General features: G+C 33.6%; 1 protein-coding gene across 1 annotated transcript; it reads left to right on the plus strand.

Annotated features, from left to right (window-relative positions):
* The first annotated feature begins 4,111 nt into the window (after positions 1-4,111).
* LOC115877962 lies at positions 4,112-9,469 on the plus strand. Its single transcript, XM_030894314.1, has one exon. The coding sequence runs from the start codon at positions 4,112-4,114 to the stop codon at positions 9,467-9,469; it is 5,358 nt and encodes a 1,785-aa protein (XP_030750174.1).
* The last annotated feature ends 4,037 nt before the right edge of the window (positions 9,470-13,506 follow it).

The following is a 13,506-nucleotide window of genomic DNA, read 5'->3' on the forward strand; positions in this document are numbered from 1 at the left end:
GTTTGGATATGGCCGGCTGTAGGTCCAGCGTTAGTGTGTCGATCTGCGGAGCGGAAGGTACTGGGTTCGATCCCCAGCCAGTACGGTCGCTTTATTTATTTAAATAAAAATATTTATTTATCTAAATAGAGCGACCAACGAGCCGCCACCTCAAGGAAGGCAATGGCAAACCACCTTGAGTATATTTGCTTTGTACAGCCTCTCAAATAGTGCCGTTCGGATTCGGCAATAAACTGTAGGTCCCGTGTACTTGTGAAACACTGATGACACAAGGATGACACACATCACAAGCACATACGAGAGCTAGCCGACGCTCTATACACAGTATGGCACTGTAAGAAGAAAGAAGTTTGGAAATGGCGTTTGTCGCCTCAGCTATTCAGGCTGAGTAATTTACTTATTTCGTTTTAAGCCATTTCTGGCATTCAATCAGCAATCGACACGAAAGAGAATTAAAAAATATTCACTCAAAACTGACAACTAAAGAGACAGCTTTATTTATTTGTCAAATTACATAGAAACCAACGCCAACCCTGCACAATATTTTTTCTACTTTCTTTTTTTATCGCCGTGAAGAATTAATTAAATGTCCTCAAAAGTATAATTTTTCTGTAGAATAATAAGAAACCCCGAGAAAATTTAGAATAGATTGTATAATCAGATCGGATATTTATATGTACCACCCTGTATATTCATATGTATTTAATAAATACAATAGTCATTGGCTGTCATTTTACAAGTCGAGTCAAGCTACAAACATAGTATGCAATCTTTGCAGAAAACTCTTAACTAGAATTGTTAACAATTAAAAAGTGTGCCAAACTTTTCAGAATATAGATATATAGCATATAGAAAGAAATTTACCTAGTATAGGGAGTACCAAAAATGAAACTAGAATTAAATCAAAGATTTTAGGTATACAGGGTGACAATTTGAAAACGAACAGTATTTAATATTGCCTCTACCGATGATAAAAAAAACAACGCTTTATTGTACAAAAAACCAAAACAGCTTCATCGACAAAGCAAAACAAAAAAAGCACAAAAACAAATATACAAATAATACAAAAAATGTCATACAATACAAATCAATTCAAAAAGAATTCAGAAAGATAGTATGAAAATTTGGCGAAACACGTCAATTTACATATCTAGGGGGACAATTTTTGAGGCATTTGTTGCGTGTTATTTTCAACCCCTTGACCCCCAGGGCACCTACCCCTAAAATTTTAAATAGCAACCCCTATTTCTTTTACCATTTTTGTGTTTCTTATCGAATTCTACGTAAACTGCATTATTTTTTGAGAATTTTATAAGGAACACAAAAATGGTAAAAGAAATAGGGGTTGCCATTTAAAAGTTTAGGGGTAGGTGCCCTGGGGGTCAAAGGGTTGAAAGTAACATGACAACAAATGCCTCAAAAATTGTCCCTCTTGATATGTAAATTGACGTATTTCGCCAAATTTTTATACTATCATTGGTTGAGGTAATATTAAATACTGTTCGTTTTCAAATTGTCACCCTGTAGGTAATAGTTGTGAAGAATTAACTTTAGATAGATATATTTTAACAATATAACAGAGTAAGCTAAATCAAGTTAATAAATTTACATATCAAAACTTTTGTATATATTTATTAAAAAATGAATATTAAATTAAAATATCTAATAATGAGACTTCTTAGGTTGTTAAATATAAATTTGATGTTATAGATTTATGAAATAATTAGTGTTAGAAATCAAAAGTATTATTAAAATGTTTTTGTTTTATATACATATATACAGATAATATATATTTTATTTTAATAAGGTGCTTTTCAAATGGGTGCTAAACATATTTATTAACTTCTTATTTATAAATACAGGTGCCCGGTGGCGTAGAAGTACAGACTCTCGTCTACCAATCTCACGGTGTGGATGGGTTCGAATCCTACACCCGGCATTTCATCAGCCGACTATTTTTATTAAAATAAAAATAGTTTGGGTACCTAGGTCGACTCAGCCTTAAATGAGTACTTGGGATTCACAATCCTGAGGTAATAATAGGCGGTTGAAGCGTAATTCTAGCCACATTACCTTCCTTGTATACCCAGTATACCGAACGGCTCTAGCATGGCAAGCTGTACCTTGCTACTCCCAAGGCGTTAAACGCTATATACGGGAGCTATTATTATTATTTATAAATGCTGGTTTGATTTTCTTAAATATTTGTATATATAATTTATTTATAGCTGTACTATTTATTTAAAAATAAAAGAAAAGTTAAATAGAGAACGAGTATAGAATCGACACCATAAGCCCCCATGTTTTACAATTTTTAAAGCCCCCATTTTCTACAATTGAAGGGGTTAGAGCAAAAAGGGTATAAGTGACTTATTTATTATTTTTGAGATAAGTACAAATTCATCTAGCTAAATGAAATTTCTTTCAAAGCAAAACGGATATAAGCGCGATGGGCGATCGGGATTGCCATCTTTTGGTGAGATATAAAACCTTGTTAATCATTTAAACAAATCGGTCCCTGCAAAAGGGGTATAAGTGCACTTAAAGCGTTTTTGCACTAAACAAAATTTATTAGTGCCTTGCAAGTTTAAAACAGAAGAAAATGGCCAGTAACAGTAACAGAGACAACTCCAGTAATGAAGGTAAGAGAAAGCACGGGAACCGCAGTTTTGAGGTTATAATTGGAGTATTTTTTAGATGATTATTCATCAGACGACCCATATCATACCGATGAAGATGAAGAGTTTCTTCCAAATATAACCTCATTATCTGAAAACTCATCAGAAAATTCAGAACAATCAAAAACTGATACTCAACATGTTCATAATATTCATGTTACTCCGAAAAGAACAAGAAAAAGAAAAATATGCATGCCTGAATGGAATAGAAATAATAAGAAGAAGCTTAGAACCGAGGGAAAATGTTACATAGGATACAGGGGATAGAACACCCAGAAAAGCAGTTACAAGTATTTAATCATACATGCAGGTATAAATGCAACGAAAATATTTCTCAAGCCAATAGGCAGGAACTATTTGAAATTTTTTATAAATTACCTAGTTACGACTTACAAACAGCCTATTTATCATCCTGTATAATAAAAAACAAACCAAAAAGGCAAAAATCTAATAGACCACGAAATTTCTCTACAAAAATTATGCTGCTAAACAAGCGTGTTTGTAAATCATTTTTTTTTAAACTTTTGACATAAGCAATAGGCGTTTTACCGTAGTGTGTAAAAAAACTGATGCTCTAGGTATTTGTGAGGTTGATCAGGAAAACAGCCAAGTGTTAATAAAATTGACCAAAACACTAGAGATTTTGTTATTCAACATATAAAGCTGTTTCCAAGATACAGAAGCCACTATTCGCGAAAAGATAATAGCAATACTAGATACTTATGCCCTGAGCTAAATATAACAAAACTTTACTCTTTATATAAAGAACACTGTGTCGAAAATAATAAAGTCCCTGCTAAGTTGTCTTACTATCACAGAATTTTTAATACAGAGTTTAATCTACGTTTTCACAAACCTCACACTGATACTTGCTCAAGGTGCGATAGCTTGCAAAGTATTATTAAACATTCAGCCAATGAAGCGAGTGTTAATTCAGCTAAGATAGCTTTAGAAATCCACCAAAGAAAAGCCAATAAAGCAACTGAAGCAAAAGATTTAGACGTTACAATGCACAAGAACATGAAGATACTACTGTTGTTACGTTAAAAATGTCTTATTGTAAAAATTTAAAATTTGGATATTTGGCAACGTTGCGCCACCTGTAGGAATACTTCCTTCTTGTCATGGCTGCCGGCAACTGAACACTGTTTATATTTTATTCACAACAATAAGTTATTTTTCAAGAATTAAACAAGTTGAAAAAGCTCGCGAGTGTTTTATTCAAAGAGACAAGCTAGTAGAGAATCAGTGCAACATAAATAAAATGGTCCAATCGAGCTGGATAATTACATTCGGGCGATAAAAGTTCTCAAGGTTGTTGTCGGCAGCGCAAGAGAGCAGGTTAGTTCCTTTAATTTTCCATTTGTTTTAACCGTTACCCTTGTATAACCATTTTGTTAGTATTGTTTTGTTTGAATGAGAACTGTAGTACGATGGCAGAGCTAGATTTATTAATCCGGCAGCGCGCGGCTGTTAAGGGAAATCTTACGCGGCAAAAATCATATCTAGAGCAAATTCAAGACGAGGAGATAAGCGAACGTATAGTCGTGGAACTAAAACTAAGGCTTTCTAAGGTAGAAGTTTTATTAGATAAATTTTATGAGATTCAAGATGAAATTGAGAGTAAAGTTGAGGAAAATCAGTTAGGGGCGCAAGAGCAGGAACGGGAAAATTTTGAAGTTTCATTTTATAGTACAGCGGCTGATTTTCAAGAGATTTTAAATGGTATTGAGACAAGAAATGTTTCCCAGAATGATAGCAATGGCATGGTACCTACTGAAAATGTATCTTCGGTAGTACCGCAAAAAATTGTACAATTGCCTGCCTTAAAATTACCTACATTTAGCGGCCGATACGATGCTTGGGTCGAATTTCGCGATGCATTTAAAGCGTTAATACATGAAAATTCCGGATTAACTAATGTGCAAAAGTTTTATTATTTAAGGTCGTCCCTTAAGGATGATTCTTTGAATTTAATAGAGTCTATACCAGTGTCAGATTCTAACTATCAGGATGTATGGCGGTTGTTGCATGACAGATATGAGCAAAAATCATTATTAATTCATAATCATTTGAGATCATTATTTGAATACCCAGTAATTGACAGGGAAAGTCATGCCAATCTTCGCACATTTTTTGATTCTATGACAAAACACGTTAGGGCATTAAAAATTTTAGGGGAAGAAACAGATAAATGGGACAGAATTTTAATTTATTTGTTTTGTACGAAAATGGACAAGAATACGCGAAAAGAATGGGAAATATTTGATTATAAGGGAGAGCTTCCGACGATGTTTGACTTAAATAAATTTTTAAAGCAAAGATGTGATATTCTAGAGAAACTGGAAGTGACAAATAAAGGTCCTCAAAAAGAATACGAAAATAAAAATAAATATATTGAAAGGGGTCCTAGGGTGCAGCAAAAATTCAATGCGTACAGTAGCTACGAAAAACCGGGTATAAGTTGCTTCTATTGTAAACAAAATCATACTATATTTAGATGCGAGAAATTTTTGAATTTGACAATCGATAAAAGGTCTATTGAAATACGCAAGTTGAATTTATGTAGCAATTGTTTCAGGCGATCACACGAGCTGAAAGACTGCAGACATTCCGGTTGTAAAAAATGCGGAAAATATCACAATACATTACTGCATAATCCTAGCGTCAATGCCACCACTATACGACAACAAGCGACCGAGCGAGGGAGCGAGACAACCGCGAGAGTCACGCATGATACCGATGGTGACGTACACGAGGCTCAAGTAAGCGGCGTTGCCACGGTTAGTTTAAATACCGAGATTTTTCACGATACAGGGGAATTGGTTTCGCGCGAGGGAAAAATGGAATCAGAAGACAATGAGACTATGCATGCGATGAGTAGTGTTTATAATAACACATATTATGTTGGTAGTCAGGTTATGCTACCTACGGCTATTGTCAAAGTGGTTGATTCATTTGGTAATTTACGCGAGTGTAGGGCATTATTAGATAGTGGTGCGCAGAGCAACTTTATTAGTGAAAAAATGAGTAAACTTTTGAACTTGGAATTATTTCGAGGGAATTTTTGCATATCAGGGATAGGCAATGGCATTTCAAAGATAAAAAATAAAACAAGTGTTAAGTTGTTTTCGTGCGATGAGACTTTTAGTATGACGATCGAATGTTTAATTATGCAAAAAATAACAGATAATTTACCTACAATTTCTTTTGACAAAACTGAGCTAGAGATACCTAGGGAAATAAAATTAGCCGATCCTAATTTTAACGTAAAAGGAGAAATTGACTTGTTAATTGGGTCCTCCGTGTTTTGGGATCTTTTATGCGAGGGAAAATTACATGTGAAAAAATCGAGAATTATTATACAAGAGACCCGTTTAGGTTGGGTAGTAGGCGGTGTTATGGAATTGTCTAGGTTTACACCAGAAATTAATAATACGGTGGTAGGTTTGTCTTTGGATAAAATGATCACAAGATTCTGGGAAATCGAAGAGATAGGTTTAGAGAAAGTTTTGAGTGAAAGTGATAGATATTGCGAAGATCATTTTACTAAGAATTTTCAAAGAACTCAAGAGGGAAATTTTGTTGTTTCCATACCGTTTAAAGAGAGTATTAAGAAATTAGGAGATTCTAGGGAGAGGGCTTTGCAATATTTTTATTCACAGGAAGTTAGGTTAGAAAAGAAGCCAGAGTTAAAAAGGGAATATATTAAGTTCATGAATGAATATTTAAGCATGGGTCACATGATTGAAGTGAAAGAAGGTGAATTTGATAATACTGTTTCATATTTTTTGCCGCATCATGCTGTGGTACGTGACGACAGTGTGACCACTAAGGTGCGTGTGGTATTCAACGCTTCAATGAAAACTAAGTCAGGTCTTTCACTTAATGATATTCAATATTGTGGTCCTACTCTTCAAGACGAGTTATTAGCAATTATATTAAGATTTAGGAAGTATGAATATGTTATGACCGCGGACGTATCCAAAATGTATCGTATGATTTTAGTGAATGAGAATGATAGAAGTTTGCAGCAAATTTTCTGGAGGCCTGATGCATCTGAAGAAGTCAAGATTTATAAACTTAATACAGTGACGTACGGTACGGCGTCTGCTCCCTATCTTGCGGTGCGTTGTTTGTGGCAATTAGCCAAAGAAAACTCAACAAACTATCCAGAGGCAAGTGATTCTATTCTTAAGTCATTTTACATGGATGATTACATAGAGGGCGCTAATAGCGAAATGGAATTACTAAAATTACAATGTGAGGTATCTAATATTTTGGCAGGGGCTGGATTTGAATTACGAAAGTGGCTCTGTAACAAGAAAGATCTATGTGAAAAATTTAGAATAAACGAAGAGATTGATTCAAAAATAATGACATTTGGGGAAAATGAGTCAAGTAAAACTTTAGGTGTTGTTTGGAATGCTTGCTTAGATAACATTCAATTTTCAGTCAATATTAGAGAATATAATGTAATAAATAAGCGTAGTATTTTATCAATGATTTCGCAGATTTACGATCCGTTAGGTCTTGTAAGTCCGATTATTATAGTGGGTAAGCTATTAATGCAAAAACTATGGGAGGCAAAGATAGGATGGGAAGATGAAATACCTAGTTCTATTAAGTCAGATTGGTTGACATTTAAAAATAATTTAACTTACCTGAATGATTTAGAAATCCCTAGAAGAGCAATGTATTTGAATTATGATATTATAGAGCTGCATGGATTCAGTGATGCGAGTCAAAAGGCGTATGGTTGTTGTATTTTCATAAGGAGTATTAATAAAAAAGGCGAATGTATTTCTAATTTACTTTGTTCAAAGTCGAGAGTGGCTCCAATTAGGCAGGTAACACTGCCGAGACTTGAGCTGTGTGCTGCGTTGTTGCTTGCAAAATTGGCACAAAAGGTTATTCAACATTTAAATATTAAATTTAATAAAATTTGCTTGTGGTCAGATTCACAGATAACTTTATACTGGATACAAGGGCCTTCGAATAAGTGGAAAACCTTCGTGGCGAATCGCGTGAGTGAGATACAACAACTTACCGATGCTACGAATTGGTATTATGTGAAGTCAGCTGACAATCCCGCTGATTTGATTACGCGTGGAACGGCTGCTACTGAATTATTAAATAATAAATTTTGGTGGTCAGGGCCAGAATGGCTTTTAAATCCAAGTTTTGAGCCAACAAGTTTTCAAGGTAAGGATGATTTTAATTTTCCAAACGAGTTACCCGAACAAAAAATTATTGTAAATTTAACAATTGAACACTTTGATATAATTTCAAGGTTTTCTAAGTTTTCCAAGTTAAAAAGAGTTTTTGCATATTGTTTACGTTTTTTGTGGAATGTTCAGTGTAAGAAAAAGAATTTAATTAAAAGAAGCGGTACATTGTCTATAGAAGAGTTAGATCATTCTGTTAATGAGTTAGTTAAAATAGTACAAAAAGAATCATTTACAACAGAGTATCAAAGAATGCAAGAAAACTTACCTATAAGTAGAAAAAGTACATTGTTATCGTTGAATCCTTTAATGCATAATGGAATAATAAGGGTAGGAGGTAGATTGCAGAAATCAAACCATGAATTTGACAAAAAACATCCGATTATATTACCTAAAAATAACTTACTAACTACACTTATACTTACAGAAGAACACAGGCGTCTTATGCATGCAGGACATACACTTCTTTTATCGTCAGTTCGAGACAAATTTTGGCCAATTTCGGGCAGAAATCAAGTAAAAAAGGTTATAAGAAATTGTGTTACATGCTGCAGGTTAAATCCTAAATTTAATACTTACCTTATGGGCGATTTACCTGAGAATAGGGTCAATCAATACTTACCTTTTTATAACACTGGTTGTGACTTTGCCGGACCTTTCTTGCTTAAAGACCGAATGACTCGAAAGCCAAATTTAATTAGGGGCTATGTATGCATATTCGTATGTCTTGCAACAAAAGCTATGCATCTTGAGGTTTTAACTGATCTTACTACTTCTTGTTTTTTAGCGACTTTCAAACGTTTTATCGGTCGACGCGGGAAACCTTTAAATATTTACACAGACAATGGCAAGACATTCGTGGGAGCAAATCGTGAGCTAAAGGAACTATTTAATTTCATTAATAATCAATATCAACAGGAAGATGTCAAATTTTATTTTACAGAACAAAAAATATGTTGGCATTTCATTCCTGCTCGTGCACCGAATTTTGGCGGGATCTGGGAAGCAGGGGTTAAGAGTTTAAAATTTCATTTGAAACGCGTTGTCGGTGAGGCTCACTTATCTTATGAGGACTTCGCGACGGTTCTCATTCAGATCGAGGCAATACTCAATTCACGTCCTATTTGTCCAATTTCACCCTCCCCAGATCAACTTAATCCCCTAACTCCAGCTCATTTTCTTGTTGGGAGAAGTCTAGTATCACTCCCAGAAAAGTCTTACATTGAAACCTCAGAAAATCGCCTAACAAGGTTCCAGAGACTTCAGTATATCGTCCAACACTTCTGGAAGCGATGGCACCAAGAGTACCTCCATGAACTGCAATCCCGGAGTAAATGGAAACACGGTGATCCCTGTCCTATTAAAGTAGGATCCATGGTGCTGGTGAGCGAAGCCAACAGTCCTCCTTTGCAATGGCCTATGGGATGCGTGCAGGAGTTACATCCCGGGGTAGACGGTGTAGTGAGAGTGGTGTCGGTAAAGTTTAAGAATGGTGTCTATAAAAGGCCTGTTACAAAATTGTGCCTATTACCTTGTGACAGCAGCGAACCAACTAAACTGTAAACCCTAAACTGAGAATCTTTATGGTGTAAAAAGCTAATTTGTAACAATTAAGAATTTGGTTGTTAATTTGGTAGTTTGTAAGCAAGAAAATGTTATTAAGTTAAGCTGTTAATTTTGAAATTATATTTCAAGGCGGCCGGAATGTTACGTTAAAAATGTCTTATTGTAAAAATTTAAAATTTGGATATTTGGCAACGTTGCGCCACCTGTAGGAATACTTCCTTCTTGTCATGGCTGCCGGCAACTGAACACTGTTTATATTTTATTCACAACAATAAGTTATTTTTCAAGAATTAAACAAGTTGAAAAAGCTCGCGAGTGTTTTATTCAAAGAGACAAGCTAGTAGAGAATCAGTGCAACAACTGTAATATGTTTTGATTTACAACAAACATTACCTACTCCGTTATTAACAACATCAAAGGTATTTTATCTACGCCAACTTTGGACATACAATTTTTGCATCCATAATTTGATTACTGGTGAAGCTTACATGTACACTTGGGATGAAACTGTAGCAGGTCGAGGATGAGAAGAAATTGGTTCCTGTTTAATACACTTTATTAAGTTATTGCTCCCCAATGTTACCAAACTGATAGCGTATAGTGACTCATGTGGCGGACAAAATAAAAATAAACACATTTGCAAATTATTTATGTTTCTAACAAAAGCTACTCATCTAGAAGAAATCCATCATAAATTTTTAGAACCTGGCCATACGTACATGGAATGTGACAGAAACTTTGCCTTAATCGAGAAAAATAAAAAAAAAGAATCCGCAAGTGTATATTCCTGATCATTGGAGGACAGTGATTGCTCGTTCCTCAAAGAAATTTATCGTCTGTAATATGACTCAGGAAATGTCTTACTCTTTCAAAAACTTAAACAATCTCATAAAAGATTTTAAAAAAGTATCTGAAGGAAAGCCACTTAAATTTAGAGAAATTGCTTATTTTAAATATGGCAAATATATGGAAACATTTTCATTTGAGTTTAAACATACTCTAAATGATTTGTTTCCATTTTTAAAATATTCTTGCGGATTACATTCCACTGGACGTCCATCGTTTTCCCTAGAATCAACACTTCAACAATCTAACAAAACCTCAATGCCTATTAAACTTGAAAATGGAATAATCTCCAGAGCCTTCTGAGTACATTCCCTCCTATTTATCATGCTTTTACACAAACATGATCCACCAAAATCTAAAGGAAAGAAAACAGAAAAGGCCAAAACAACAACTGCTAAACCAGAACCAGGACCCAGTACTACTAACAACAATGAAGCAAATGTAGAATCGGATGATGGAGAAGACCTTGATGATCATGACCTTGATTCAGATTATGAATAATAAATTGTTTCCCTTTAATAAAAATGTTTACTTTAAAATAAAATTAGTTTTATGTGATCGACTTCAACAAAATTACTATTTCAGTCTGTGCAAAAAGGGTATAAGTACATCAAATTCAAAATTTTGTCTAAACCAATTTTTATTTCAAAATTTTACTTTATTGATTGGATTTGTACTTATTTTTCTTAGTCACACGCTTTAACAACAAAAATATTTTTATTTCGTAGAATTTTCAAAAAGCAATTGACTTTAAACTCTGATCACTCAAAATGATATATTCTGCACTTATACCCTTTTTGCTCTAACCCCTTCAATTGGTAGTGTCCAGAGGTAGTAAATCTAGAAGTATATTGAGCCAGAACTTAAATTAACAGTGACATTATTGAGAATCTCAGACAAAAACTGTAAACAGTTGGTTGTGCAGCGTGTCGTATATTTCGGTAAAAAAAATGGAGATAAATAAGAAAATAACTTTTTACTGGTACCTAAGAATATCAATTAAAAACCAATCAATTATGAAATTCACCGAGGGTTAACTAATTATATATTTTACCTGTATTTTCGCTTTTATTTGCTACTTGCCAAAAATAATTAGGATGCGTGAATTTGATTTAGATTTTTCAGTAGCGTATTGAGTATTTTTGTCATGAAAAATTTATTATAACTTATCTATTTTTGCTATAAATATATTTTTAACAATTGTAATAACTAATAACATTTATTGACAACGTAAAACAAAACCCACAAATTATTGGGTCTATCCTACATCATATTTTTAAAAATGTTTTATAAAAATTAGAACGGCACTTTGAATAAAAAGATTAAAGAAGGAGTATAATGTCTATCCATGTATTCATGCATGGTAGACGGAGGTGGGACCCTAGGGTCAAAGCCGAGGGTGAGAATCCTTGACAGTTCTATTTGACGATTCATTTGACACATTTGAATTTCATTTGATATTTTGTGGATTTATCAGTCTTTACTGAGCTTATTTGTGTTGTTTATTATTTATTCTATTACTGAAGTGTTTACAGGAAGTAAATCTAGAAGGAAATTTTGTAGCAGAACTTAAATTAACAGAGGCCCGATTCTGTAAACATATTTCCTGTCTAGTGACTCATCAATCGTATACAAATAGCATAGGCTAGACAGGAAATATCTTACTACGGAGCTTACAGAATTCCACTGCAGTGACATTATTACGATTTATCAAAAGACTGTAAAATAGTTGGTTGTGTAGCGTGCGGTAGATCTCGGTCAAAAATCGAAAGAAGTAATAGAATAACTTTTCGCTAGTAAGTGAATATACATACGTAAACCGATCATTTAGGAAATTCACTGAAAATGATCTAATTATATATTTTTTTGCATTTTTGCTTTTATTTTTTTACTTGTCAAAGATTAGATGCCAAAGAATTTAGGGTGTATTCCGTTGCTTACCTTTGGCAGAGCCTTTGGTTATGGTTTTATGTTCCGTTTTTATCGGGTTCCTGAAAGTTTTCTTATTACGGAACACGGTTCCTGAAAAATTCGGTTATAACTGTCACAAAACTAACCAGCGCGAGAAGGCTGGTTTTTCTGGTTTTGTTTGCCAATCAATGTCATTTATGTGACAGAAATCAAGCAAATATTGAAAGTCCGAATAAAATTCGCATTTAATTTCTAAAATTTGTAATATTTTGTATTTACATCCAAAAGCAAAGGAGGTAGACAATAAAGGTAAATAAATGTCATTAACTAAATAGAATGACTACTTTTTAGGACCATTTAAACTTATCATGCAGCCATTGTTTCTTAAAGTCAGGAACATTTATAGAAAACATGAAAAACAAAACAACAAGTAATCGTGAATGTTTTGTAAGCTATAGAAATATAAATACTGATTAGATTTGTTTATTTATTATTGATCTGTTTTAATATTGGACCTGCAAATCTTCACTTAAGCTGTCTAACGAGTTTAACAGTTTATTAATAAAGTACTTTTCAATATTAAACTCCATTGAAAAGAAGAAGCAAACGTAAAAGCAGAGAATAGTTACATTAAAAATGCATAAAAGATACATTTTGTAATAGAGGTATTGAAATTTAGAACACGTCAATATTTGACGTTTCCAATATTTTACCAAACCGTTCCGTATCAAACCATGGTACAAAGAATACAAGGTATGATCGATATCGGCTCCAATTTCGTTCAGTTCGCGCATACCACCTGTGACGTCACTAGGAAAATAATGAATAAATAAAAAATAAAGAAAGTTGACAGGAGATCTGCATTTTTTGGGGTTATGGTTAAGAATTTTTTATTTTTAAGACTTTTTAGTTCGTTTAATTTAATAATTACTAAAACCAGCAGTTTCAAAAATATATTTAAAAATAATAATTATCTATTAACATGGATTTGGACCATAATAGGTAAGAATACTAAATTTATTTCTATATTCGGTATAAAATTGTTTATTAGGTTTTTAGTTTGCGATGTTTATGGTAAATAATTTTTATGTTCATTGCCTCTGAATTCACATGAGGACAGAGATGAGGATATCTATGGAAAAGTAACCACAAGAGGAATTGTTACATCATTTAAAATGTTGGGAATTATATTGTTTCCCATCGAAAAGTAGAAAATGCCAATGCAGATGAATGTATTGTAATTGTGATAGAAGTAATTCCAAGGGTGAAGTTTATTA

The sequence above is a fragment of the Sitophilus oryzae genome, unplaced genomic scaffold (assembly GCF_002938485.1).
Source record: "Sitophilus oryzae breed Bouriz unplaced genomic scaffold, Soryzae_2.0 scaffold_1499_pilon_pilon, whole genome shotgun sequence".
Taxonomy (NCBI): domain Eukaryota; kingdom Metazoa; phylum Arthropoda; class Insecta; order Coleoptera; family Curculionidae; genus Sitophilus; species Sitophilus oryzae.

Excerpts from the sequence above, each read along its gene's own strand:
- LOC115877962 (XM_030894314.1), top strand. The coding sequence starts at position 4,112 with ATGGCAGAGCTAGATTTATTAATCCGGCAGCGCGCGGCTGTTAAGGGA.